Raw genomic sequence first — 25717 nt, 5'->3', positions numbered from 1 at the left:
CCTCCCTTCCCTTCTTTCTCCCTCCGCCACCCGAGCACCAGCCGCGCTCTGAGCTGCCCCCGGGGTCCCTCCCCCGCCGTCAGAGGAGCAGCTGCCGCCGCCGCCAGTAGCAAATTAGGAGGGAGGAAAGACGGAAAGGAGGAAGGAAGGGGAGCTGGAGCGACTACCAAGAGGGAGCCGGTGAATGGGCTTGTGGTGACCCCCGCCCCCCACCCCACCCTCCCTACCCACCCGACCCCCAACCCCCATCCCCAGTTAGAGCCGCCGCCCGAGAGGCCGGGCCGTCGTCCTAAGAGGAGTCGCCGCCACCACCTCCGCCATGGAGCTTATCACCATCCTCGAGAAGACCGTGTCTCCCGGTAGGACGCGGGGGCCGGGGGTCGAACTGAGGTGATTGGGTGGGGGGAGGGGAAGCCCTGGCCCCTCTGACCCTGGCCCCTTTCCCACTTTCCTTCCCCCCACAGATCGGCTGGAACTGGAAGCGGCGCAGAAGTTCCTGGAGCGTGCGGCCGTGGAGAACCTGGTGCGTGCCACCCCGCCGTCCCCCATCCCGCCGTCTCCCCATCCCCTGCATGCGGGCCTTCCCGCCCTCCCGGAGGCCCAGGCCTCGGGAACCCACCCCGCCCCATCCCGTCCCCCTCCCCCCCCGTCCAACCTAACCCCGCCATCGGGAAGCCGGTGGGTGTGTCCCGCCCCGGGCCCGGCATCTGGCCAATGGCGCGGCGCGCCGGGGTGACTGCCACCCAATCGGCGTGCAGCCTGAGGGCGGCGGTGCAGCAGGAGGGAGAAAGAGGGAGGGAGGGGAGGTTAGGTTGCGCGGCGCTGCGTGTTCAGCAAGGGTGGGGGTGGGGGAGCCGGGCCTAGGGGCCATGTGGAAGCTACGAACCCTGCCGCCCGCCTTGTTCGTACCGGGGCCGGCTTCTCCTTCCTGTCCCGTGGCCCCTGTGATTGTTCGCCTACTTCCCAGAGCTCTACCGTTTCCAGTCTCCCTTGGTCTGTGCTCATGGCCAGGCCTGCACCCGAATGCCTCTTAACCCATTTCCGGCAGTGTTTCTCCCTTTTTTGACTGGGTATTTCTCACCCGGGTTTTTGTATTTCCCCCCCACGTACCCCCGAATCAGTAGAGACTAAATCTGCACCCAGATAACAGGCTGAGGCTCATCCTTGAGATCGGGCCTGTTTCCAGAGGAAAGTTCCTCGTTTTTCATATTTTCAAATTTAAAGGGTACAGAACAAATGAATGTTAAGTCCCCTAAAGACTGGATCTCTGTATAAAATTGTGAGATGTATTGGTTGAAACAACCTATGTGCCAGTAATGTTCCTCTTTGGATTCCCTCCTGTTGGGGGGATGGGGAGCAGAGAGAAGGGTGAATGATACTAGACATCTTTTAAAGGTAATAGTTCACTGTAACCAGATGTGTTCTTTTGTGTTACTTAGGCAAAATAACGCAAGAAAAAAAAGTGACAAGGTGTATTTTTATTTTATACAAACTGCCTTTGAATGGTTTTTGGGTTTTTTGTGTTTTGTGGAGTTTTCGTGTTTTTTGTGGGTTTTTTTTGCCTTTCCATGTGTTAGTTTTTACTACTAATCTTTTTATCCTTAATTTTCCATAGAAAAGATTTTTATCCACTAGTATAGACTGATAATATTTCCATTTGGTATATATTCCTCTTTTCTTCTTTTGCTAAATTTGCAAGGAGCCTTCTCTCTTATTCCTAACATTTTATCTTATTCCCAACATTCCTAACATTCTTTAGTGGTATATAATTAATAAAACCTTTAAGAATTATTTCCCACTGTGGTTGGAGGACTTGTTAGTGGTAAACTATCTGCTTTTAGTTTTTCCTGTTAGCTTTTCCATTGGAGAGAGCTTCTTGCAGGGAAGACTAGTGTGTGTTAAAATTTTTAAACCAAATTGGGGACCTGAGCAGATTGAGTACAAAAGATTGAGTATACTTTTCAAGAATCTACAGTAATGTTTAAACAACTCAAGAATAGGAACAACTCAAGGAATTGTTAATAGCAGACTTTTAGTGTGTTAACTCTTGCCTATTAAACAAGAAGTCATTTTCCTTGACATTTTTATCTTTTCAGTTGCCCCCTATTTCTAAATATTTGTTATCACTTTTCCCTTATAAATCTTTTTTCACTGTTATTTTGCTGAAACACTGAAAACTAAACTAGAGAACACTAGCCTCCTAAGTCTATGTTTTACATTTAGAAGTACTTCCCTCTCTTATAACCTGCTTCCATGAGATCAAAAGCCACCCTGGGTGTCATTCTTTTTGGACCAAGATTTTTTTTAATCTAAATTTTAAAAGTAACAATTTTACTTTCTACCCTGTCATAACATATTCATTTAACAAATACAAATTACTGAGTACCGGGTTTTGTTCTAGGTATGAAGAAGAATCCTCTACCAGATTGTCAAGCTTACTTTAATTCTGGGGGATCTGATGTGAAGATTTGGGCACTCTTAGTTGATGTTGATAGGAAAATCTGTAACTCCTTGTTAAATGCTGAGTCTGTGTGAGAAGATGGATGACTTCCTCATGTACCAAATAACATTTTTATAGGAATCTTGAAGTAGATATTTTGGCATTTTCTGAAATATTATATGTCCTAAAAATTTTAGGTTTTCCCCTGTTTTTTGGTGCTATTCTCAATTGGTAAAATTCCTAAGAGGTATTATTCATTCACATCTTAACAGCCCACTTTCCTTGTGGAACTGTCCAGAGTGCTGGCAAATCCAGGAAACAGTCAGGTTGCCAGAGTTGCAGCTGGTCTACAAATCAAGAATTCTTTGACATCTAAAGATCCAGATATCAAGACACAGTACCAGCAGAGGTGGCTTGCTATTGATGCTAATGCTCGACGGGAAGTCAAAAATTATGTAAGTAGCTTTCATCTCCTTTTGGTCACACTAGCCTGGGGAGTGTCAGTTCTTTGGTCATCTACATGGGAAGGAGCTGACAGTGCAATAGATGTCTGGGATCTAAACTTAACTTGAAGGTAAAAAATGTATTTGATACAAGTCTTCTTTCTCAAACTGTCTTTATCCAAGTGATTTAGAGCTTAGTTAACTAACACTTAGCTCTTGCAGAACTTCTGCTGTAGATAGTTCCATTGTTTGGTGATTTAGGCATGGCACTGTGTGGAGTCAGAAGGGGAATTAAATGATCTCCTGGGCTTTCAAGCCCAAAGAGTTTGTGAAATAAGATTATGACATTAATCATGATTTTATCTACTTAGCAAATAATGAGAAACTTCTAGAGATATCTGGCTTTTTGTCAAGGTGTTTAAAAAGTGAGCTGATGGATTTTTAGTTTTTATTTATTTTTTTGAGGAAAATTGAATGTCACTTGTTACGCTGCGTTATGGAGTTCTTGTGATTTGCTTGGTGAATTAGAAATCCATAATTCTTGCTACAGCAAAGAACTCAGAATATATGGACGTATATGCTTTTTTTTTTTTAATTGGGTTCTTTAGTGGCCTGTGTTACATGGATAAGGCACAGAGAGTAGTAAGTCAAACATCTGTGCAGTCATCAGTTGGTCCTTGGTATTTGAGGAGAAACCAGTGGGGGGATTTCTGCGTCTGTACTTGTGCTAGTCGTGGTTCTGCACATCAATCTTCTGTTTCCTGGTTCTGGGTGTCAGCATTAGGTAAATTAGTGCTCTTTACGGCAGTAACTTCTCTTTCTAATTATGTACCTCCTTCCCTCTTCACTCTTGCATGGAGGAACTCATGACAGGAAACTAGGTTACAAAAGCCAACTTATTTTGAATCTTCTTTGGAATATGTAGAGCTATTTCTGTCCACATTGGGTTTCCTTATATAATAACATTTTAATCCTTCTTTCAGTAATTTGATATAAATGAAGTTTATTCCATTAATCGCTGGAAATCTTTTGTTGTTGTTTGTTTGTTTTTGTATTTTGGCCTCGCTGTGTGGCATGCGGCATCTTAGTTCCCCACCCAGGGATTGAACCCATGCCCCTGCAGTGGAAGGGTGGAGTCTTAACCACTGGACCACCAGGGAAGTCCCATAATCACTAGAAATCTTGGTACTTAACTGTATTCATTCAATTTCTCATTTTCCTCAAATTATACAATAGTAAATGAGAGAAGACATGATTGGAACTGTAGTTGACTTTGGAGGGGGGCACATCAATCTTAACACCAAATTTAAAATTTTTGAGTAAGAATTTGTATAGACATTATTGAGCTTTCATGCATGAAAAAAATAGCAGTTAGCTTGGGTTTTTTTCCCTTTCATAGCACATCTGGTAATACTTTTTCAGTGCTGGTGGTTATTTTTTAAAATGTGGGTCTGGACACAGTTGAGAGCTAATTTCTTACTCCTCTTATTTCTGATAATTGACTATTATCATTAGGGTCACCCCTAGTTTTAAAAAAATAACTTTCAGTAGTCAGGATTTAGACATTTGTAGTCTCTAAATCACCTCAAGTAATATTAATTAATGGTCTTCTAGAAGCAATTTAAAGGAGAAAAGCTAAAGATAGAATGGGATTCACGTATGTACTAGGAGATGGTGCAATACAGTATAAAGGCACCCTGGATTTCTTAGTCAGACTTGGATTAATACCTGTTCAACCCCTGCCCTTTTGGACAATTCATCTCATCCCTGCTCCCTGCCCCCTTCCCCATAACAGTCTTTCTTAAAGTCCAGTCTAGCTCTGGTAGCCCTAGGGAGCAAAACCTTCATTTAGAATCAATCAGAACTGTTATTGGGTAGAGCTGTTGGGAGTGGGCAGGGCTGATGATATACCGTATAAGGGGGAAGGATGGGGATTTCATTATTATTAGCTACAAAGCAGGATACTAAGTGACCTGACCTAGTCAGCAGAGCTGGCCTGAATATCTGGCAGCTACTCTTTGTCCTGAGTTCATGCCAGGAACAGTTAACTGTTTGCCTTTTGAGTGGACTGGTGATTCTTAGTGAGTTCATTGACAGAATTAGCTGATCATGGTAATGATTAACCCAGGGTCAGTTGTGGCTTTATTCTTTATCTGTACCTATGCCTTTGCTACTTTCTCACCTTGTGTTGAACACTGAGGTGAGGTATCTGGCTTTGGAGATTCCATTTGGAAGTAGGAGATAATTGGTTTCATTTCTAGCCTCTGGGGCAGTGTTGATTGTGCTGCTGTTGGTATTGAGGCTGGCTGTTTTCCCAACAGGTGGCCTATACTGTATATGCCTTTTCCTACTTTTCTGTATTATAGAAAATTCAGAGACTGATGTAAGAGGTATGCTGGTAGGCAAAATATATTCAAGTAGTATTAAAATTGATCTCTTTTGTCTTTTTGTGTGTGTACCTGCGTACAGGTTTTGCAGACTTTGGGCACAGAAACTTACCGGCCTAGTTCTGCCTCGCAGTGTGTGGCTGGTATTGCTTGTGCAGAGATCCCAGTGAACCAATGGCCAGAACTCATTCCTCAGCTGGTGGCCAATGTCACAAACCCCAACAGCACAGAGCACATGAAAGAGTCGACATTGGAAGCTATTGGTTACATTTGCCAAGATATAGTAAGTGCTGTATCTAACTTATATACCTCTGATTCCATCTAGTTGTAACATGCATGGTATTAGAATTATTCTTTATCATCATGAAGAAAACCAAGCTATTGCAGAGTGTTTTGAAAGTAGGGCTGCTTTATTTGTTATTTTAGACTTCTATATTTAGATAGTTAATTTATCCTCATATTGCTAAGCATGCCCTAAAGGAAAGAGACTTAAGGTTTACAAACTCAAGATGGAAATCCCTGTATGGAGGGGCATAGATATTCTCTCCTCTCCTTGATCTGATGGCTTTCTGAAGATCCTCAATGTACCAAGGATGCTGTGTTACTTTTTCAGTTACTATTTTACAGAAACAGTTTGCCAGCTTTTGCTGTAGTGGTTTAACCACTGGAGCCACAACACAGTATGTTAAATGCAGCCCTCCTAGGACTGTTGTTGCTGCTGAGGTTACTACTCTTGGTGTCTGTTTTGATATACAGATTTGATGAAGCAAAGAAGTCCACAGCACTTGACCTGGACTTAGACTCCATAGATGTGCCCAGGTGTTGATCCTTGGTCCTCAGATGTTCTGAAGCTTTACTTCAGTTGGTACAGATGGCCTGGAAAAAAACACCAGACTGCCATCTCCATTTGCACAGAAGGGGAAAAAAAAAGCCAGCATTACTTCATGCCCAGAGTCATTATGCTAAGAAGCAGAGATGAAGTTGATGAGTTTAACTTGTTTCAGTTCAATTTTGGACTACCAGACCCTGGGATATTTTGCAGGTGGTTTGTCCCTAAATGGAAATGTGTGGGAAAAGATCAGGAAAGTCTCATGATACTCTCTCAAATAGATTTTACAGTTGAAAGGACTGCTGATTAGTCATGAGCTCAATTATTATATTCACTGCACTTCTCTGCTGTTTCAGGACCCAGAGCAGCTACAGGATAAATCCAATGAGATTCTGACTGCCATAATCCAGGGGATGAGGAAAGAAGAGCCTAGTAATAATGTGAAGCTAGCGGCTACTAATGCACTCCTGAACTCACTGGAGTTCACCAAAGCAAACTTTGACAAAGAGGTAAGTGTCTCTTGATTAAAAGGTGTAGGTTCAGAGGGTGAGGTGTGAGAGTTAAATGAAAGTTTTGTTTTGTTTTGTTTTAAGTTTATGACTTAGAAGGTACCATCTTCTTTAGAAGCATTTATTTCCCATCTAGTTAAGATTTGTGTTGTGTGAAACGACCATGGAGTAGGTGTTTGCCATTTCTCATCAGGCTTTTGGGAATAATGTGACCTAAAATGTTTCTAGGTTTAGGTTTTCCCTTTTGCAGTCCAAAGTGTGAGTATGCTTTGGGATTTTTTTAAAATATGCAAATTGGGCTGTTTCATACTTCCTTAGGAAAGTGCTTTTGAAAATTAATAAATAAAGTTTATTTTGCCTGAAAGTATTTCCCCCTATTATTTATTTGTAGTTGTGTTAAAATGTACAATAAAATGAAGTTTGCCATCTTAACCATTTTTAAGTGTAAAGCTCAGTAGTGTTAAGTATATGCACATTGTTTTGCAACCAATCTCCAGAACTTTTTCATCTTGCAAAACTGAAATTATATTAACTCGCCATTTTCCCCTTTACAATCCCTGGCAACCACCTTTATACTTTCTGATTCTATGAGTTTGTTTATTCTAGACAGTTTATGTTAGTAGAATCATGCAGTATTTGAATTTTCTTTTTGTGACTGGCTTATTTCACTTAGCATAATGTCTTGGGTTCATGCATGTTATAGCATGTGTCAGAATTCTCTTTTTAAGGCTGAATAATAATTCCATTATATTCGTTGGTTGATGGGCATTTGTTTTGCTTCCTTCCACCTTGTGACTGTTGTTAATAGTGTTGCTGTATACATGGGTGTACAAATATATCTTTGAGAAGTCGTTTTCAGTTCTTTTGGATATATACCCAGAAGTCGATTGCTGGGTGATATAGTCTGAAAGCATTTTTGCACGTTTGTTGATGCTTTAGTTGGGCTTTTTGCCTTTTCTTGGCCTTAGAGTGGACAAAGTAGGGAGGTCTAAGAAACAAAAGCAAACTGCAATTCTAATTGCTTGGAAAATGTAGTTCATTAGTCTTCTGTATCTTACCACATTTGATCTGGGTTTGTTTGAATTCCCTTAAATTTTATTTTTTTTTATTTTTAATTTTTAAAAAATATTTATTTATTTATTTGGTTGCATCGGGTCTTAGTTGCGGCATGTGGGATATTACTTGCGGCATGTGGGATATTACTTGCGGCATGCGTGATCTAGTTCCCTGACCAGGGATTGAAGCTGGGCCCCCTGCATTGGGAGCACGGAGTCTTAGCCACTGGACCACCAGGGAAGTCCCTCTCTTAAATTTTAAATACAAGGAAGGGGGTTTTCCTAATTGTAGGGGGGTTTTTTGTTTTGTTTTAGCCATCTTTATTTCAATCCTGTGACCTACATTTTCCTGTCTGCTTCCTTCCTCAAGTCTTGTTAGTGAAGGTCATTTGGGGGATTAAAAGATTCAGGACCTCCTTAGAGGGCAGGTCATATAGTAGACACTGGGGGCAAACTCTGTAGAGCCTTCATAGTCCCATTACTGTGTCGGGAAAACCTGCTTGATTGGTCCACGGTTGTGTGGGTCCCTGAGGGAGTGAGAGTTTTCTTTGAAGGGATAGTCTAGTAATCTTCATATATGTGGTTTATACTCTTCTCATTTTCTTTATTTTTATTCTTTTGCAGTCTGAAAGGCACTTTATTATGCAGGTGGTCTGTGAAGCCACACAGTGTCCAGATACAAGGGTAAGTGAGAGGTCATGTGAAAAATTTGTCTTCTGTCTTTCCTAGGAAATGCTAACTCTAGCATAGTAGTTTGAAATGTTGGAATCTGGTGACTTCAGAAATAGGTTTGACTAATACTGTTATTAAATAAGAATTTTTCTTCACTGAATTGGAGAAGAGGGAAGAATAGTCCTTGGAAAGCTAACATGATGGAAGTTGTCACCTTCTTAAAAAAGATTTAAGGGAGAAATGGTTTTTGATCAGCCTTGCTGTTTTTTTTTTTTTTTTTTCTGCTACGCGGGCCTCTCACTGTTGTGGCCTCTCCCACTGCGGAGCACAGGCTCCGGACGCGCAGGCTCAGCAGCCATGGCTCACGGGCCCAGCCGCTCCGTGGCATGTGGGATCTTCCCAGACTGGGGCACGAACCCACGTCCCCTGCGGCGGCAGGCGGACTCTCAACCGCTGCGCCACCAGGGAAGCCCAGCCTTGCTATTTAATTGCTGTAGGTTGTTCAAGCGATTGTTTTCCATTGTAGCCGTTGAAACAGCTTTCCTATTGCAGTAACCTAAACCTTGACCCTTGAAGCCGGTGGGAGTAACATCCAGTCTGAGGGCGTTAGTGAGTTTAGTCCTGCCAGGGGTTCCACAGATATCTTTAAAGTAAAAAAGAAGGAAAAGAAATACACTTCAATTGACACTATAGATTATTAACCCATTTGAGTGAAGTGGTTATTTCCCTTTGTCAGATTGCATTGTTATTAAACTAAATAGTAAACTGTTTAATCTGATGTTTGCAAAAGGTACGAGTGGCTGCCTTACAGAATCTGGTGAAGATAATGTCCTTATATTATCAGTACATGGAGACATATATGGGTCCTGCTCTTTTTGCAGTAAGTATTTTTATTTTATGTAGTTGAGCATAGAGCTGATTGCAAAAGTCCATTATTCTTAGTTGATGTTTCGTCAGTTCTGTAATTATTTAATGTTGTGAAATCAAGGAAATTCCCTGAGTCTGCGTATTAGATTTAAGTTCATCAGCAGTGTGCCAAGAAAACTTGTGCTACCTTTGTACTAATAAGAAGAGTATATTTTAAAAATCTCTTTTTCCTACGTTTCATTTCAGACCTAGCTTTCATAAATATACATTTTTGAAACTTGAGTATTTGTGATTATAGGAGGGGTCGAACTTGAACCAGCACTTATTTGGGACCTGGGGTGTTGTGTTTTTCTCTCTTAAGATCACAATTGAAGCAATGAAAAGTGATATTGATGAGGTGGCCCTACAAGGGATAGAATTCTGGTCCAATGTCTGTGATGAGGAAATGGACTTGGCCATTGAAGCTTCAGAGGTGAGCCTGGGAGAGTCCATGTGGTGGGAGAGCTGTCATTCTGACTGGGCTTTGGGACTTACCTCTTTTGTGGATATTATTTTTCCTCTGGGAGAGCTTTATTATGACCGGGCTTAGAGGGTATCTCCATTTGTAGAGATTTGGGGTTTTCTGCTAGCCAGAGGCCCTCATGAGGGAGACAGATCAGGAATGAAGCATCTCCTGTTTTTACCAGTCAGGATTTGTTGAAAATACTAGTACTGTGAACACAAGGGGGCAGCAGGAAGTCGCATTTTAACCAGGTGACATCTGATGCTGAATTATTTTCTTTTGGAAGGCCTAATGCAAGCATGGGATGTATAATTGATAGCTTACTAACTCTGTTGAAGGAATTAGATACGGAGAAAGGGGTTAATTCTGCACTCGCAAATTCGAATTCAAGCTTTGTTTCCAACCTTGATTGTCTTTATGTCCTACAAAAAGCACAATCTTTGGCATCTTTATGTAAGCTTCATACATCTCTTCATCCAGAGGTCACTTAGTGAATAAAGAATATAATTCTTAAGGTTGCCTTGGTCCTTTAAGGTAGATTATATGTATGGCCTAAAAGAATCTCATTGAAGTAGCCCAAAAATGAGCGCCTCCAAAGAGCACACACACTGCATGTTACCATGTGCTCCATGTATTTCTGTACAGACCTGTGGGCAGCTCTCACTGTATGCCTTTAGTATCATAGCTTGTTTGCTGCTGTCCAGAATTTGCTTTATGTTTCTCCTCAGGCAGCAGAACAAGGACGGCCCCCTGAGCACACCAGCAAGTTTTATGCCAAGGGAGCACTACAATACCTGGTTCCAATCCTCACACAGACACTAACTAAACAGGTGAGTTACCTTCCAAATCTAGCCAGGTGAGCTGTGAAGCCTTGTTAACGGTTGGTTTGCTGTGGAACAGTTGCCACAAAGGAACTCAGCAACTCTTGAACTAGTTGATGTTCTGTTATAGATGCCTCGGGAAGAGCTGAGCTGGATCAGTAAGATCCTCTAGGCTCTGAGTAGTTTTTGATCAGCCTGACAAAATAACTGTAGCAAGACTTCATGAGGGATGTGGGTTTAATGAGTAAGTAGAGAAATTATCTTATAAGAAGTGTATCTTGGTTGCCATTGTTCCCTTTCAGCTTCATGCATCACAGTTTTTCTTGGTATGGTGTTTGGAAAGATTCTTTCTGTCACCTCATCTCTTCTGGTGCATGTGAAATATTATCAAAGAGCTGGCAGTGCTTTGAGGGAACAACGCTGTAACTTTGAGCACTGCAAAATTTCTTCGTACACAGGAATGTAATTTGTTTTTAGGGAAGTACATGACTCTTAATAGAGCGATCTTGAAAGATAAATAGAGATACACTTAGTTTGAAATGGACTGGGTGTTCCCTTAAATTTTCATCTCATCTTTTAGTTTTACAGTTGTTGTTTTTCTATCTTTGACCTTAGTATTTTCACTTTTGTATATTTTTGTTGTGCTTTTCTCATTTTGGGAACAAATCATTCTTTAGGTATATAATTTTCTGAAGTTGCATAAGCAGCCTACCTTAAATTACTCTGGTGTGAACAGCCACAATAAGAAGGATATACCTTGAATTCTAGTTTCAAGGGAGATCTGAATGGAATGTTTTTTAACTTTTTATTGAAATAATAATTACTAGCACACCAGAACCACACTCCCCACCCCCATCCCCCCAGTGTCTTCTTCCTGGTCATTAACTCCTCCCTCACCTTTAACTGCATAGATTTTGACTGATTTTGAACTTTATATAACTAGAATCAAGTAGCATATATTCTTTTGCCCTGCTTTTTACTTTATGTGTTCAAGATTCATCCTTATTGCATGTAGTTGGAATTTGTTCATCTCATTGTATAGTGCTAAGAAGTATCTTCCCTCTATCTACATCTTGTTTAACAAAGGCTGTGCTGTGATGAATCTTTGCGGAAGGGATAAAGATATGAAGGTTTTATATTTTATTTACTTCCCCAAAACTTAAGTTGTAATGATATTTGAGAGTAGTCAGAGGACCTTTTGAGTTAAAGTGATTCTTTGAACAAAAACTTAATTAATGCCACATTCTTTCACTAGGATGAAAATGATGATGACGACGACTGGAACCCCTGCAAAGCAGCTGGGGTGTGCCTCATGCTCCTGGCCACCTGCTGTGAAGATGACATTGTCCCGCATGTCCTCCCCTTCATCAAGGAACACATCAAGAACCCTGATTGGCGGTACCGGGATGCAGCAGTGATGGCTTTCGGCTGTATCTTGGAAGGACCAGAGCCCAATCAGCTCAAACCACTAGTTATACAGGTGAAGCTGAGGGAGTTTGTGGGTGGAAAGTGGGATATTTATTGTTTATTTAAACTTTTTGCTTGAAGATTTGCCTTTGTTTTTTTTATTTTTTTGCGGCACGCCGGCCTCTCACTGTTGTGGCCTCTCCCATTGCGGAGCACAGGCTCCGGACGCGCAGGCTCAGCGGCCATGGCTCACGGGCCCAGCGCTCCGCGGCACATGGGATCTTCTCGGACCGGGGCATGAACCCGTGTCCCCTGCATCGGCAGGCGGACTCCCAACCACTGCGCCACCAGGGAAGCCCTTGCCTTTATTTTAAAAACAAAGCTGTAAATAGTTATCCACAAAGATTACTTGTGGATAGCTATTCGCTGTCAATGAGGCATAAAATATATTTCTTTTTTTATTACAAAAATCATATGACTTGAAAAATGCAAAAAAGGCCAAAAAGAAAAAGCTACCTTTAATCTCATTGCCCAGTGATAACAGTGTGCATGTATGTGCAACAGGATGGAGATTTTACTGTACAGTTTTAAAACTTTTTTTTTCACTAAATGCTATATCATAAACAATTCTCCATATTTTTTTTAAATTTATTTTTGGCTGCATTGGGTCTTCGTTGCTACACGTGGGCTTTCTCTAGTTGTGGTGAGCAGGGGCTACTCTTCGTTGTGGTGCGTGGGCTTCTCATTGCCGTGGCTTCTCCTGTTGTGGTGCATGGGATCTAGGCACGCAGGCTTCAGTAGTTGTGGCGCACGGGCTTAGTTGTTCCGCGATATGTGGGATCTTCCCAGACCAGGGACTGAACCCGTGTCCCCTACATTGGAAGGCGGATTCTCAACCACTGCACCACTAGGGAAGCCCAAGAGTACATTTTAATTGAGCTTAGTGTATATAGACCTCAACCGTTCAGGAATAGCTAAATGCCATCACAGCTTCATCCTGGGATCTCTGCCTGAGTAATTCAATAAAGATTGCTGAAAGTATTCATACCAAACTCTTAATAAAACTGTGTATTGGGATTTGGTGAAGAGAGGAGGACTTTTTCACTTTTCCAGTTACTTTTATTATATTGTTGGATATTTGATAAGCATGTCTTATAAAATGACAAAACCATCTTGATACTTTGAGTTAAATTCCAAACATCAGTATTTCCTCTTCTGAGGTATCAGTCAGCATGAACTTTAATCTTTGTTTTGCTTTGCCAATAACTGTTGTATTTTCAGGCTATGCCCACCTTAATAGAATTAATGAAAGACCCCAGTGTAGTTGTTCGAGACACAACTGCATGGACTGTGGGCAGAATCTGTGAACTGCTTCCCGAAGCTGCCATCAATGATGTCTACTTGACTCCCCTGCTGCAGTGTCTGATTGAGGGCCTCAGTGCTGAACCCAGAGTGGCTTCAAATGTGTGCTGGGTGAGGGATTTTCTTCCTGGTGAGATAAGGAGGTTGGCCAAGCCATTGGCAAGGAAGTAGGAGGTGTGGGAGAGAAATGGGTCTACCTCACTAGAAGGCTTTTTCTGAATAGCATCTCCTTTCTAATTTCTTCAATTAAAATGTGGGCGAGATGTGAGCTGCATGACCCAGTGGGAACTGTTGTCTCATGGTGACTGGTTCCTGAGCCATTTAGAAGAGTCATGTTAAGCCAGCGGGAAAACTATCTGGACTTGGGTTTTTTTCTTCAGTTGCTTGGGGACAAGAAATTTTGATTAAGGTAGAGAGTTGCTGGCCATGAAAAGTAACCATTGCTGAGAAGGGGGTATGAGGGAAGGAAGGTAGGCAGCTCAGTGTTGAGTCAGTATAGGCTGAATGTAGTTCGTTAGGGACCTTTGGGGTTTGGGGGAGGAAGGTAAAATAAGGAAGGAGTGGGACAAAGAGGCTTTCTGTGAATGGAAAGAGAAGAAATGAAGTGGCAGGCATTCGTGGTAGGTGAAAATACTCTGCTGCTTAGAGTTGTGTGTAGATTATTAGGCAGCAGAAACAAAATATAAAGAAACATACGTACATACATACGTTTATTTAATTTTAAGGGTAGCTGTACATGTTAAGTTGTCTTGAGATGACCTGGATAGGAAGAATTGAGGATTCACTGCCATTGGTTTATTCTTAGATCAGTTGGAAAGGAACTCTGCCCAAGGTATCTTAAGGGAAAATGAGGTAATCCTGGAGTGGGATTCTTTTGAAGTTTAATTAATATTTACTCTGTCTGGGTTTAAGGCTTTCTCCAGTCTGGCTGAAGCTGCTTATGAAGCTGCAGATGTAGCTGATGATCAGGAAGAACCAGCTACCTATTGCTTATCTTCTTCTTTTGAACTCATAGTTCAGAAGCTCTTGGAGACCACAGACAGGTAACTGATACTACACAGAAATGAGTGAAATGAGTGGTGTCTTTGCATCCAACTCCTTTTGCCTCTTGTGTAGGGACTGTTTAACCTAATCATAGAAACATTGCAATAGGAGAAATTAAAAGAATCCTGTTCTAGATTGTTTAAATAAGAGTGAGGAAAGAAATGTAGACTTTCGACTACCTTAGAATTGTACGGTTTATAACTAAGGTCAGAAAATAATCTCATTTCTCTACAGGTAGAGAGTAGTTGACCTAGAGAGGTGCCTTCATTTTGCAGTGTCTACAGTTAATAGGAGTATTTGATTATGGTATAAGAGAAATAGTAGCTCTCATTATGAATTTAGTTGCCATACCAGATTACTAAACACCATTTATGATATTGGGTGAGGAACTTGGCATTAAATACAGTTGTTTTATAAATGACCTTTGGAAATGTAGTTTGAAGGGGTTATAAGTTGGGGACAACCTTTAATTATTGTGATTTTGTGTAAGCTATACCTAAAGCCATGCTCAAAAGAAACCATTAGGAAGAGGGCTGGATATCAGTTCTTCATGCTTAACTAGTTCATTTCTTCATCTCGCAGATGAATGAAGACAATTGATATATCTTTTTTTTTTTTTTTTTCTGACCACACCACGTGGCTTGTGGGATCTTAGTTCCCCAACCAGGGGTTGAACCCCAGGTCCTTGGCAGTGAGAGTACGGAGTCCTAACCGCTGGACCGCCAGGGAATTCCCAAGTTGTCTTTTTCATAGCTACTTGTGCAGCCTCTTCAATTATCCACATGGGTTCTTCAGCATTTTTAACTATTTTTCCTACAATTTTAGCCCATTTCCAAAAGGGCCATTCTAAAGTTTAAACAGGTCTGGAAACCATATTGAACGTAGTCATTGGCTCAGAGATTGAAAATTTGGTTCCAGGCTGTATTGTGTTTGCCAAACTCAGATCAGCCATATCGGTTTCTGGGTTATTTTCAGTGAGAGAGTTTCTATATTATAATGACTTCTCTGTCCTTTCTCCGTTAAGGCTTTACGATTTTTGCTGTCTGTTCCTTACAGACCTGATGGACACCAGAACAACCTGAGGAGTTCTGCGTATGAATCTCTGATGGAAATTGTGAAAAACAGTGCCAAGGATTGTTACCCTGCAGTTCAGAAAACGACTCTAGTCATCATGGAACGACTACAGCAGGTGCTCCAGATGGAGGTGAGACTGAGGGCGTTCCTGGTTCCTGGTGGGAAGGGTGTGGTACTTAACACAGAGCTCTAGTTTCAAGACTGTTCTCTTTTTTTCAGTGCTTAAGCATATATGTTCTCAGAAAGATATAAGACTTATACAAAAATTGTTGCAACTTAAAATTGTATTGTTTGCTACAGTTTATTCATACATGTGTAACACCATGTACGTATATAAGCTTATTTACTTTCCTGCATTAGCACCAGTAAAGATTATTTAGTGGTCCTGGCAAACCCAGCAAAAATGGAAGCATTGAGGGAGTTTAAAGCCCTTTCAGAAGGTGTTTATTCAGAACATGATCTTCTTTTTCTTGTAGTCGCATATCCAGAGCACATCGGATAGGATCCAGTTCAATGACCTTCAGTCTTTACTCTGCGCAACTCTTCAGGTATGATGGTGCCTTATCACTTAATAGCTCCAGGGAAGAGAATCATATCTCAGGATGACAAGTTCATGTACACACAGAACTCTGAAGATGATGTTATAGATGATGGTGGTCAGAAGCTCTTCTCAAAAGGCCTTAGTCTGATGGATTAGGAGAGTAATTTCCCATTTTCCTTTCTTGTCTGTCCGTAAAAATGCGGTTTGTCTTTTGTACAGTGTAGGGAAGGAAACTACTCCATTTGTGATGGTCCTCCCAGCTGTGCAGCTATTTTGTATTAGCAACTTTTAGTCTGGTTTTCATTGGGTTGTCCAAGTGTAGCCCAGTCAGATTTGGTTCCCAGCTATGGTTCACTGAGCTAAAAATACAGCCTTGTGTTTTTAACCATCATCTTTTGAAACAATTGCTGTTGGAAACTTTATTATAATTTATAGTATTTGGTGTTCACAGTAGACTTTTTCTGAGGAGAGACTGGGAAAATTAAACTGTTAACTCCTTGCTCGTGACTGGAGTCATGGCGTGGCTGAGGAGCTATTCCCTTTTTTATCCAAGAACAGGAAAACCTTGGAACTTGTCTAGTGCTTAGGTGGGTACTAGGTTTTAGAATTGAGTGATGCTGACTAGGTCATCTTACCTATGACTCCGTTCTCTTTTTTACTCCAAACTTTATTTTTTAAAACATGACTGTTAAGAGGTCTTTCCTGATCCAGTAACATTAGTTGAAACAAATTAAAGGGTAGGGAGGGAGGTTTGACGAATATTGAATTGGGAAAAGTCAGATGGGTTTCAGTTTATCAAGACAGTTTCTTGACCATCATCTGTAAATGGGTTAGGCTATAGAAAGGGTTGCTCTTTTGTTTTATGAGTAAGAACTCTAATATGACGTGTCCTTATTCAAAGCTGAAATAATTTAACTGCCATTCCAGTACAACTAGATTATGGAGCCTGCTGAAAGGATTTGTCAGACTTAAATAAAACACAGAGGAGATGACTTTTTGCACTATGGAAGATCATCTTGTATTTGTTCTGAATTGGGAAATAGATGAGATATTTAAATGTATGTTTCATTGTAGATGATTTGCACTGTCAAAACTTCTGAGCATAAAAAGCCTTCCCCCCCCCCCCAAAAAAAAAAGAATTCTAGGGACTTAATTGATTTAAAAAAAAAAAGTATGGTGTTCTGATTGAAGGGTTTGGAATCAACAGATTCTGAACTCTTTTTCATTTCACAGAATGTTCTCCGGAAAGTGCAACATCAAGATGCTTTGCAGATCTCTGATGTGGTCATGGCTTCCCTGTTAAGGATGTTCCAAAGCACAGCTGGGTCTGGGGGAGTGCAAGAGGATGCCCTAATGGCAGTTAGCACACTGGTGGAAGGTCAGTGAGCCAAAATTGGGCAGGGAATGTCTTTAGAATGCAAGAGTATCAATGGCCATGAAGAATTTTTGACTGCAAAAAAGCATAGTCCCGTCTTCTCACTTATTGGGGTATTGAGTCAGTTCAGAGCTGGATTGAACATAAGTGTAAATTTGTGTATAACTGCCTTGCCACTCTCCTTGAAGTGAATGGGGAGCCAATTTGCAACTCAGATTGGCAACCTTTCTGGGGGTGGAGGGAACTGTTACCTACCTCAAATTCATCAGGTTCTTCTTTCCCCTAAAGTCTACTTGCTTTATTGAGGTTTGGCTCCTGTAAAGCATGGAGGAAGTAAAGGTTTCTATTTTCTTTCCTGGCACTTGGTGCCTTCTGGTTTGGGTTGTAATGCTTTGGATTCAGGTTGACGCAATATGGTGCCTGGTATGGAATGGAATGAAACATCAAGTTCTAGGAATTAATTGATTTTCTGGGTGTTACATGTCTAACTATGCAGAATTGCTTTGGGGAAGCCATAACTGACTTAAGGCTCCTTGAAAGGCCATTAAAAGCACATTAAAGAGCACTTCAGAAACCTGGAGTGCTTCTTCAGTGGTGGTTTGTAAGGTGTATTTTTTTTTTTAAGCATTATTTATTTATTTATTTATTTATTTTATTGGCTGCGTTGGGTCTTCGTTGTTGCACGTGGGCCCCTCCCCAGCTGCGGCAAGCGGGGGCCAGTCCTCGCCAAGGCGTGGGCTTCCCACTGCAATGGCCTCTCCTGCTTCAGAGCACGGGCTCTGCAGTGAGGCGCGTAGGCCCAGCAGCTGTGGCTCACGGGCCCAGCCACTTCACGGCATGTGGGATCCTCCCGGACCAGGGCCCAAACCCATGTCCCCCGCACTGGCAGGCAGATTCCCAGCCACTGCGCCACCAGGGAAGCCCTGTAAGGTGTATTATTAAGGCAGACCCATTTCTAGCATAAGGAGCCTATGTGCAACTGGTCTGGCAACATGTGATTACCCTGGCAGGGCACAGAAGTTGATTTTGGTTCCTGGAGTGGCTGATTTGGATATGAAACCCAGACAGCTTTTCTTGACTGGCTTATTAAGTAAGTCCTTGATGGAATTGGCTAGAGACCAAGCTGGCTTCCAGGAGTTCCCTGGTGGTCTCAGGTTCAATCCCTGGTTGGAACTGAGATCCCAAAAGCTGCCCGGCGAGGCCAAAAAAATAGCTGGCTTCCAAAGAGGACATGTTATAATCAGATGAAGAGGTGGACAAGAGGCAATATCACTAGCTCAGGCAATTCATAATTAACCTTGGCATTCCTTGAGGGCCATACCACTTGGTAGTTTCAGCCAGAGTGAAATCCCACTCTTTGGAGATTTGTCATTATCTCCAGGGTATAAGAGTTAGGCCCTTTTAGCAGTTATGAATTTGGCTTGTCCAAGGCAGCCCTAAGTCTTTGTGATAGAATCTGTAATTAACTCACATTCTACCTAACTTTTGACTGGAGTGCATACATTTTGGGAGAGCTAGGATGGTTATTTTTGTTCTCTTCTGTGATATCCTGTGGTGCTAATAGTTTGTTTCTTTACAGTGTTGGGTGGTGAATTCTTAAAATACATGGAGGCCTTTAAACCCTTCCTGGGCATTGGATTGAAAAATTATGCTGAGTACCAGGTAAGCTGTGCTCTTCACAATAATACATTTATATTCTCATTTATACTTGGTAGTCATTGTAGTACAAAAGTCTGGATCCTGTAGCCCAGGTAGTATTTCCCTGTGTATCACCCCAAGGGTTGAGCTACTTTGTTGCCCTGAGTGTCTGAACTAGAAATAGTCAGTGAAGGACAGGATATTAGACACATCAGAGTAGCACCCTAAGAAGGAGTTTTGTTTTGTTTTGTTTTCAGTAAACCATCCGCCTCTGCCACCACCATCCCTGGTGAATATTGTCTTTTCTGTCCTTTCTTAATGATAGATTAGATAGTCCTAGTTCTCTTCCTGCCATATTGGTTGTTAAAAAATGAACTAATGTGAGAGAGGAAGGGTCTTTTCTTCTTTGACTCTAGGTTCAAGTGATAAAGGACCAGTAGCTAGGTAAAAAATCATGCCTTACCCCTGCAGGCAGCCTTTTCTGTTCTAGAGGTCATTTTCTTGATTCTTGGCAGGTTTGTTTGGCGGCTGTGGGCTTAGTGGGAGACTTATGCCGTGCCCTGCAATCCAACATCTTACCTTTCTGTGATGAGGTGATGCAGCTCTTACTGGAGAACTTGGGGGTGAGTGTCTATACACACAATCTAATTTACCATTGGTTAGAAAGATAGTTAAACATCAAGATCCGTGACAGGGAATGTATATGTCCCAGAATGTTGGCTGTGGGCTTATGAAGGGAATTGTTCATTTTTGCAAGATGATTCTAACCTAAGAATGTGAAGTTAATTAAAGGAACGCATGGTCAATGCATGGAACTTGAGTGGGGCAGGTGGGGACCAGTAAAGTACAAAGGAAAAGTAAATATATAATCTATCTAGAGGTAAGCATTGCTAATTTTTGTATGTTCCTTAAGGTCTATACCAAACATATCAGTAGTTGGTTATTTTAAAAAGCTTTTTGAATCTTTGGACAGAACTAAATTTTTTTTTTTCTCCTTGTCAGAATGAAAATGTCCACAGGTCTGTGAAGCCACAGATTCTGTCAGTGTTTGGTGATATTGCCCTTGCTATTGGTGGAGAGTTTAAAAAATATCTAGAGGTTGTATTGAATACTCTTCAGCAGGCCTCCCAAGCCCAGGTGGACAAGGTAAGTTTAAAGCTATCTTTAAGTCCAGCCCTGACTGGAGGAGCAGGACTTTTGACAAATATACAACTAAAGGCCATCGATATGATGGAGATTCTGTTCTTTTTCTCTTACAGTCAGACTATGACATGGTGGATTATCTGAATGAGCTAAGGGAAGGCTGCTTGGAAGCCTATACTGGAATTGTCCAGGGATTGAAGGGAGACCAGGAGAACGTACACCGTTGAGTATACAACCCAGTTGACTTAGTCCAGTGTGCACTTAGCCAAATGGGCTGTGTGTTCATTGTGTAGTTTACTTGTAAACTAACACCTATTGCTTAAAAGAAGAGGAGAAGGAGGAACAGTGCTCTAATGAAGGGAGTAGCTTTGAGGGAGGATACAGACTCTTCTGATCCCTGCTTCTTCAGCTACCTTGCTTCACATTTCTTGAGCATTGCAAGGGATGGGATCCAGCAAGGCTGTTGCTGCTGTTTGCATATGTGCCAACACTGAGTGGGAGTTCCCTAACCCCCACCATGCATCTGAATTGAAGGATTGGGGGCATTAGATTTCCTCTAACAACTGATGTTTTTGTTATTGATTGGGGAAATATTTGTACTTCACTCCTTTGATATTACAGGCTTAGAGGAAAGGTTCCATTTGTGTTTCTACAGATATATATATCTGCTTATAAGAATAGGAGTATCTGCCTCTTCTGTTGACTTGACGAATGACATCTTAATCTGAGGAAGAACAATTTGGTATAACTGTATGCAACTAGTTCTCCAGCCCAAAACCTGCCTGATGGGAGTAGAGTATTTGGGAATTTTGAAACAGGGTGTAAACAGGGTATAGTCCTGCCAAATGTGGGACAACCTCATCAGACCTCTTTCTTTTATAGCGGATGTGATGCTGGTACAACCCAGAGTAGAATTTATTCTGTCTTTCATTGACCACATTGCTGGAGATGAGGATCATACAGATGGAGTAGTGGCTTGTGCTGCTGGACTGATCGGGTAGGTTATACCCTGCTTCTGATAGCTGAATAGAATATGTCCGGAAAATGAGAAGACGTGTAGTGAAGAATATTGAGAGTAGCCTGGATGGCAATTACCCACCTTTTTGGTACAGAGGGGATTTCTTTCTTTAATAGAACCCATCATGTCCTGTTTTGAGTTCTCAGATAATAATTCATTCCAGAATTTAGCTCTAATCTCATTTCAGACCCTCCAGATTTCTAATTTCTCCCCACCAAACTCTTATGAAGTGAGCTCTCAGAGATTATAGAAGCAGCATCAGATCTATGTCCATCCCCTATTCTGATGTTGGTCAACAAATTGCCTCTGTTTAGCCTCCTCTACTGAGGGTTTCTGAGGTATCATTAGAAGAAAGAACATTGGTTTTGAGCAGCTCAAAGACCTGGAGTCTAGTTCTCATTTTACCATGAATTAGCTGTGGAACCTTGGGTAAGTTATTCTACTTTTTTAGACCTCATTTTTTTAATCTGTTGAGGGCAAGTGTTAGACTTACTTATCTTTAAATTTTCTTCCAGCTTTAAAAAGTAGGTAAATACCAAGAAACCCATAGCTAGCTTAGCACTGGTTCGGAAGGTTCTAAACAAGATCTTGTTGTAGGGCCAGGAGCCCATTTTCAGGTGTGTTTACTTTGCACAGGGACTTGTGTACAGCATTTGGGAAGGATGTACTGAAATTAGTAGAAGCTAGGCCAATGATCCATGAACTGTTAACTGAAGGACGGAGATCGAAGACTAACAAAGCAAAAACCCTTGCTACATGGGCAACAAAAGAACTGAGGAAACTGAAGAACCAAGCTTGGTAAGAGCTTGTCTCCTCTGCCCTCTTTCTTCTTCTTTCTTGGGGAGGAGGTACATTTTCTTTAGACTGTTCTGACAAGGGCTTTCTTTAGGTGTTTTGTACTCTTTCCCATATAGTGCTTCTGAGCCAGGCCTTTGTTCCTCAGCCTTGTACTAGTGGAAGGGTCAGGCAGCCAATCTTTCCTTGAGCCACATTTTTGGTTCCTCATGGTGATAAAGAACAGAAATTACATAACTAGAATTCACTGAAGTCCCCAAATCATTTTGGACCTTAATAAAGTCATCGATAATGGCATTTTCCCAAAATTCTCTTTCTACTCTGTATTTCTTTCCTCATGTTCTTTTATTTCTTTACTGCAGTGCTTTGAGACATTGCTTTCTTTTACAGAAGATATCCAAAGTCGGAGTTGTCTGACCTCTGCTTTGAAATGTAGTTTTAATTTATTTTCCTCTCACTTAGTGAGTTATCTTACACCACAGATCTCAGTAAAATTGGCTATTTTGAGTTTTATCTTTTCAGTTTCCTACCCTTCATAAGTGCTAATGATTGAAAAGTTGACAAATTCCATTCGGGTCTATAAGCACTTAATTGTAGGAATCAGAGAGGTGTTTGGCTCTACTGGCTATATGGGATTTCAAAAATTGACCTTTTTTCCAATCTGTTTTTAGATCTGTTACCATTGGGATGATAACCTGAGACCCCCACTGGAAATCTCCAATCTTTTGAAAAACCCGGAAGTGAGGAGTGTGCACGGATGCTGAATGTTTGGGAATGAGAGGATGAGTGAGTGAGGCTTGAAAACACACCACATTGAAAATCCTGCCACAGCAGCAGCTGCAGCCATCAACAGCAGCGCTGCTAGTGAGCTAAGTAATCACTGACTTCGTAGAAAACCATAATGTCGGCCATCTTGGAAAAGAGAAAAATGGTGGATTTACTTTAAAAAAAAAAGAAAGCTCTCTCTTCCCAGGAGAGGCTAGAACTAGCTTTTCTGTCTTTTGGCCGGTGCCGAGTGGAATGACTAGTTTGGGGGAGAGGAGGAGGGACTGGGTTCAGCTGTGGTGCTTTGTTGTAAAAGGCATCCTGGCCTTTGCTACTGATGAGAAAGATGGAGCCTGGGTCTCAAGCCCACCTTTGGTGTACCTTTGCCACGTGGTACTGGTACTGTATGCGTGCTGGCTGAAAGGAGGGTGAGGGATTCTTTACAGTCTGAGAATGAGTGTGTGTGAGTGAGGCGGTATCCACATTCTCAACTTCAAGTCATTGCAGTTTCTTTTTCCCAGAAAAAAAGAGGTTAGGATGTTGCATTTCATGAAACTAACTGAAGTTCTGTCTACTGATGCAGCACAAGAGATATAAGACGAAAAAAAGGAAAGACGCTCTTAGGTTTTGTTTTTTGGGTTTTTTTCTTTTTTTTTTTTTTTTTAATTCTAGGGAAAACACTGACGAATGGTCAGAGCTCCCACCCTGATCTTTTCATCAAGGCGCCTTTCCTAATAATATGGTTCAACTGTGAATGTAGAAGTGGGGTGGGGGGGGAACTCTGGAGTTAGAGGATATAGAAAAAATAAAAATACAGTTGTTACAAATAAAGAATGCAGACTTCGAAAACAAAAGAAAGCCACAACCCAACAAACCAAAATTTAAATGCTCATAATTGGCAGCACAAAAGAAAAGTTCTCTCCTGACATGTATCTTGGCAGTCTGAACGCCCCCAGAAAATTGTGCCAAAGAGTTTAGAAAACAAACATACCATAAAAGTAAACACAAACAGCAAATTTCAGGTAACTATTTTGGATTGCAAACAAGGATAAATTTAATGTTTAAACAATCTGATAAAATAACCATTTGGAAACTGCTTGGCCTTCTGTTCTCTTTTATTTGATTGATTATAATGCGGTATTGGTCTCTTGCTGCACTTCAAAACCAAGTAATCAAAACAAAGGAATATATATGTGTGTATATATATATACACATATATATATATGCTAGAACTCTTGTGATGAAAATGGCACTTGAAAAAGGTTATATTTTTCCACTGAAGTTGAAGATTAATAAAATGGTGTCAAAACATTCCCCTGGTCACACGCTGTAATATTTTTTTTAAAGTGTGATGTGCTATGATGATAAATCAGACTTAATTATTTTCCCTTTTACAAGGAAACAGGGCACCCTGAATTTTGGTTTTAGACTTTTTCAGCAATAAGGAGGGATGTTGGTAAGCTTTGATCCCCTTTTGGTTCTGCAGTTATTAGGAGTTTTTGCTGGCATTTTGAATATGCTGCTTTCAAAAGCACCAAGAAAGATTTTTAAATTGCTTCCAGGTATTTGGAGGATTAAAAAGACCTTAATTTCCCACTTTCATTTCCATTCTAGCAAAAAATATGGGCTTACATGTTTCTCTTTGCCAACTCCCTGTTCAAGCCTTCCATTCATAAGCGGGATTGGCTCAGTTTTGCCCATCCATACGGCAGCATCTCTAATAGCTCTTGTACAGGGTATCAGATATTGTGCCTTTTGGTGCCAGGTTCAAAGTCAAGTGCCGATCTATGAACCAGTGTACAAAAAAAAAAAATCCAGGTGTTTGAAGGAAAGACACTCCATTGTGAATAAAGAGCTCACACCAGCTCCTGAGCCCTCTGAAGAGACCTGGCCCTATAATGCCTTGTTTAAATTTTAGTTGTTCTTGAGGGAAAGGGTGATATACTAACCATTCCTGATAAGGGTTGGTCAGGGCTTAGGGAGGGGGCAGGAATATTGGGGAGAAAAAAAATCTGATCATTCCTCAGTGCTACCCATTTCTGTCCTGTGTGGGCTGCTTAGCTAGACAGCAGGAGAATAAAGTACACCGAGAACCGTAATGAAAACAAAACCCGTGTGTTTTGTCATGTTTTGTTCCAGGGAAGCAGTTGACAAGTGCTGTTATTAATGCTTTCTCCCAGATCCACTCAGTGATGGAGAGGAGGAAAATGGGCTGGTTGGACTGTGGTCTTGGTGCCTCGCAGTTACTCTGCACTGGTTATGCATTTATTACCCTCTTTTCTAGTTACCTTTGGCTAGTGGGTCTTCCCACTAGGTATTTGTCCTTAATTGTACCACCTAAGGCAAATGGATGCAAAATGCATTCTGCCCACTCACTGTCTGGGCCTTCCCCACTCTAGTCTTGGCACATTCCTTCAAGAATGTAGTTACCGTCTGGTAAGATGGCAGTGCAAATGTGAAGAAAATAGGCATCGGACTAGGCTTTGGTTTGCCACAAGTGGCAGCTGCCTATATCAATTACAATTACATTTATTAATTTTGCTTTTCATTTTCCCAGTTCCTCTTAGCTCCCCTGTTGAAATGTTGAGATTTTGGCTGTCAGAGGCAACTGCAACATTGCCTTACGGACTTGTGGAGGAGGGGAACTGCTCAGTGTAGTGTTTTCATTTTCAGAACCAAGTAATCTAGTCACTCATATATAAGAAATGTGTCAGTCCAACTTTAAGAAAAACATCCAAATCCAAGCTCCATCATCAGATTTTGACAGCATCTTGGATTTTGAAACAACTTCAGTCTGTAATTGGCATTCAGAATGCCCTTGGCATGCCAGTCTGTGATGGCAGTAAAGACCTGTTAAAACACTTGAGCCCAACTTTATTAACCAAAACTGATAACACCACCTTTATCTTCTAAATAAAGTCCGCTTTATTTTTATTTTCAACATTTTGCCGCTTCATTTTTGGTTCCAGACGGTGTCACCTCCTTGGAGGTGAAATGAGTTGTTTGAAAGAAGCTGGTGCGTGTGGTGAT

General features: G+C 41.3%; 1 protein-coding gene across 1 annotated transcript; it reads left to right on the top strand.

Annotated features, from left to right (window-relative positions):
• The first annotated feature begins 229 nt into the window (after positions 1 to 229).
• On the top strand, positions 230 to 25625 carry KPNB1 (karyopherin subunit beta 1). Its single transcript, XM_060132923.1, has 22 exons — positions 230 to 359; positions 465 to 523; positions 2713 to 2895; positions 5353 to 5553; positions 6456 to 6608; positions 8288 to 8347; positions 9126 to 9215; positions 9564 to 9674; positions 10433 to 10534; positions 11781 to 12005; positions 13214 to 13405; positions 14207 to 14337; positions 15395 to 15542; positions 15889 to 15960; positions 17187 to 17331; positions 18908 to 18990; positions 19482 to 19589; positions 19969 to 20112; positions 20226 to 20331; positions 20992 to 21106; positions 21764 to 21925; positions 22594 to 25625. Coding segments are annotated over exons 1-22 (2631 nt in total). The 5' UTR covers positions 230 to 319; the 3' UTR covers positions 22595 to 25625.
• The last annotated feature ends 92 nt before the right edge of the window (positions 25626 to 25717 follow it).

The sequence above is a fragment of the Lagenorhynchus albirostris genome, chromosome 20 (assembly GCF_949774975.1).
Source record: "Lagenorhynchus albirostris chromosome 20, mLagAlb1.1, whole genome shotgun sequence".
Classification (NCBI taxonomy): domain Eukaryota; kingdom Metazoa; phylum Chordata; class Mammalia; order Artiodactyla; family Delphinidae; genus Lagenorhynchus; species Lagenorhynchus albirostris.
Note: the sequence above shows the minus strand (reverse complement) of the source record. Positions and strands in the feature narration are given on the sequence as shown.

Bases quoted from the DNA above. Each gene is read 5' to 3' on its own strand.
- KPNB1 (XM_060132923.1), top strand. From the start codon at position 320: ATGGAGCTTATCACCATCCTCGAGAAGACCGTGTCTCCCG. The intron at 14,338-15,394 runs GTAACTGATACT...TGTTCCTTACAG, and splicing joins CTCTTGGAGACCACAGACAG to ACCTGATGGACACCAGAACA. The intron at 19,590-19,968 runs GTGAGTGTCTAT...TCTCCTTGTCAG, and splicing joins TCTTACTGGAGAACTTGGGG to AATGAAAATGTCCACAGGTC.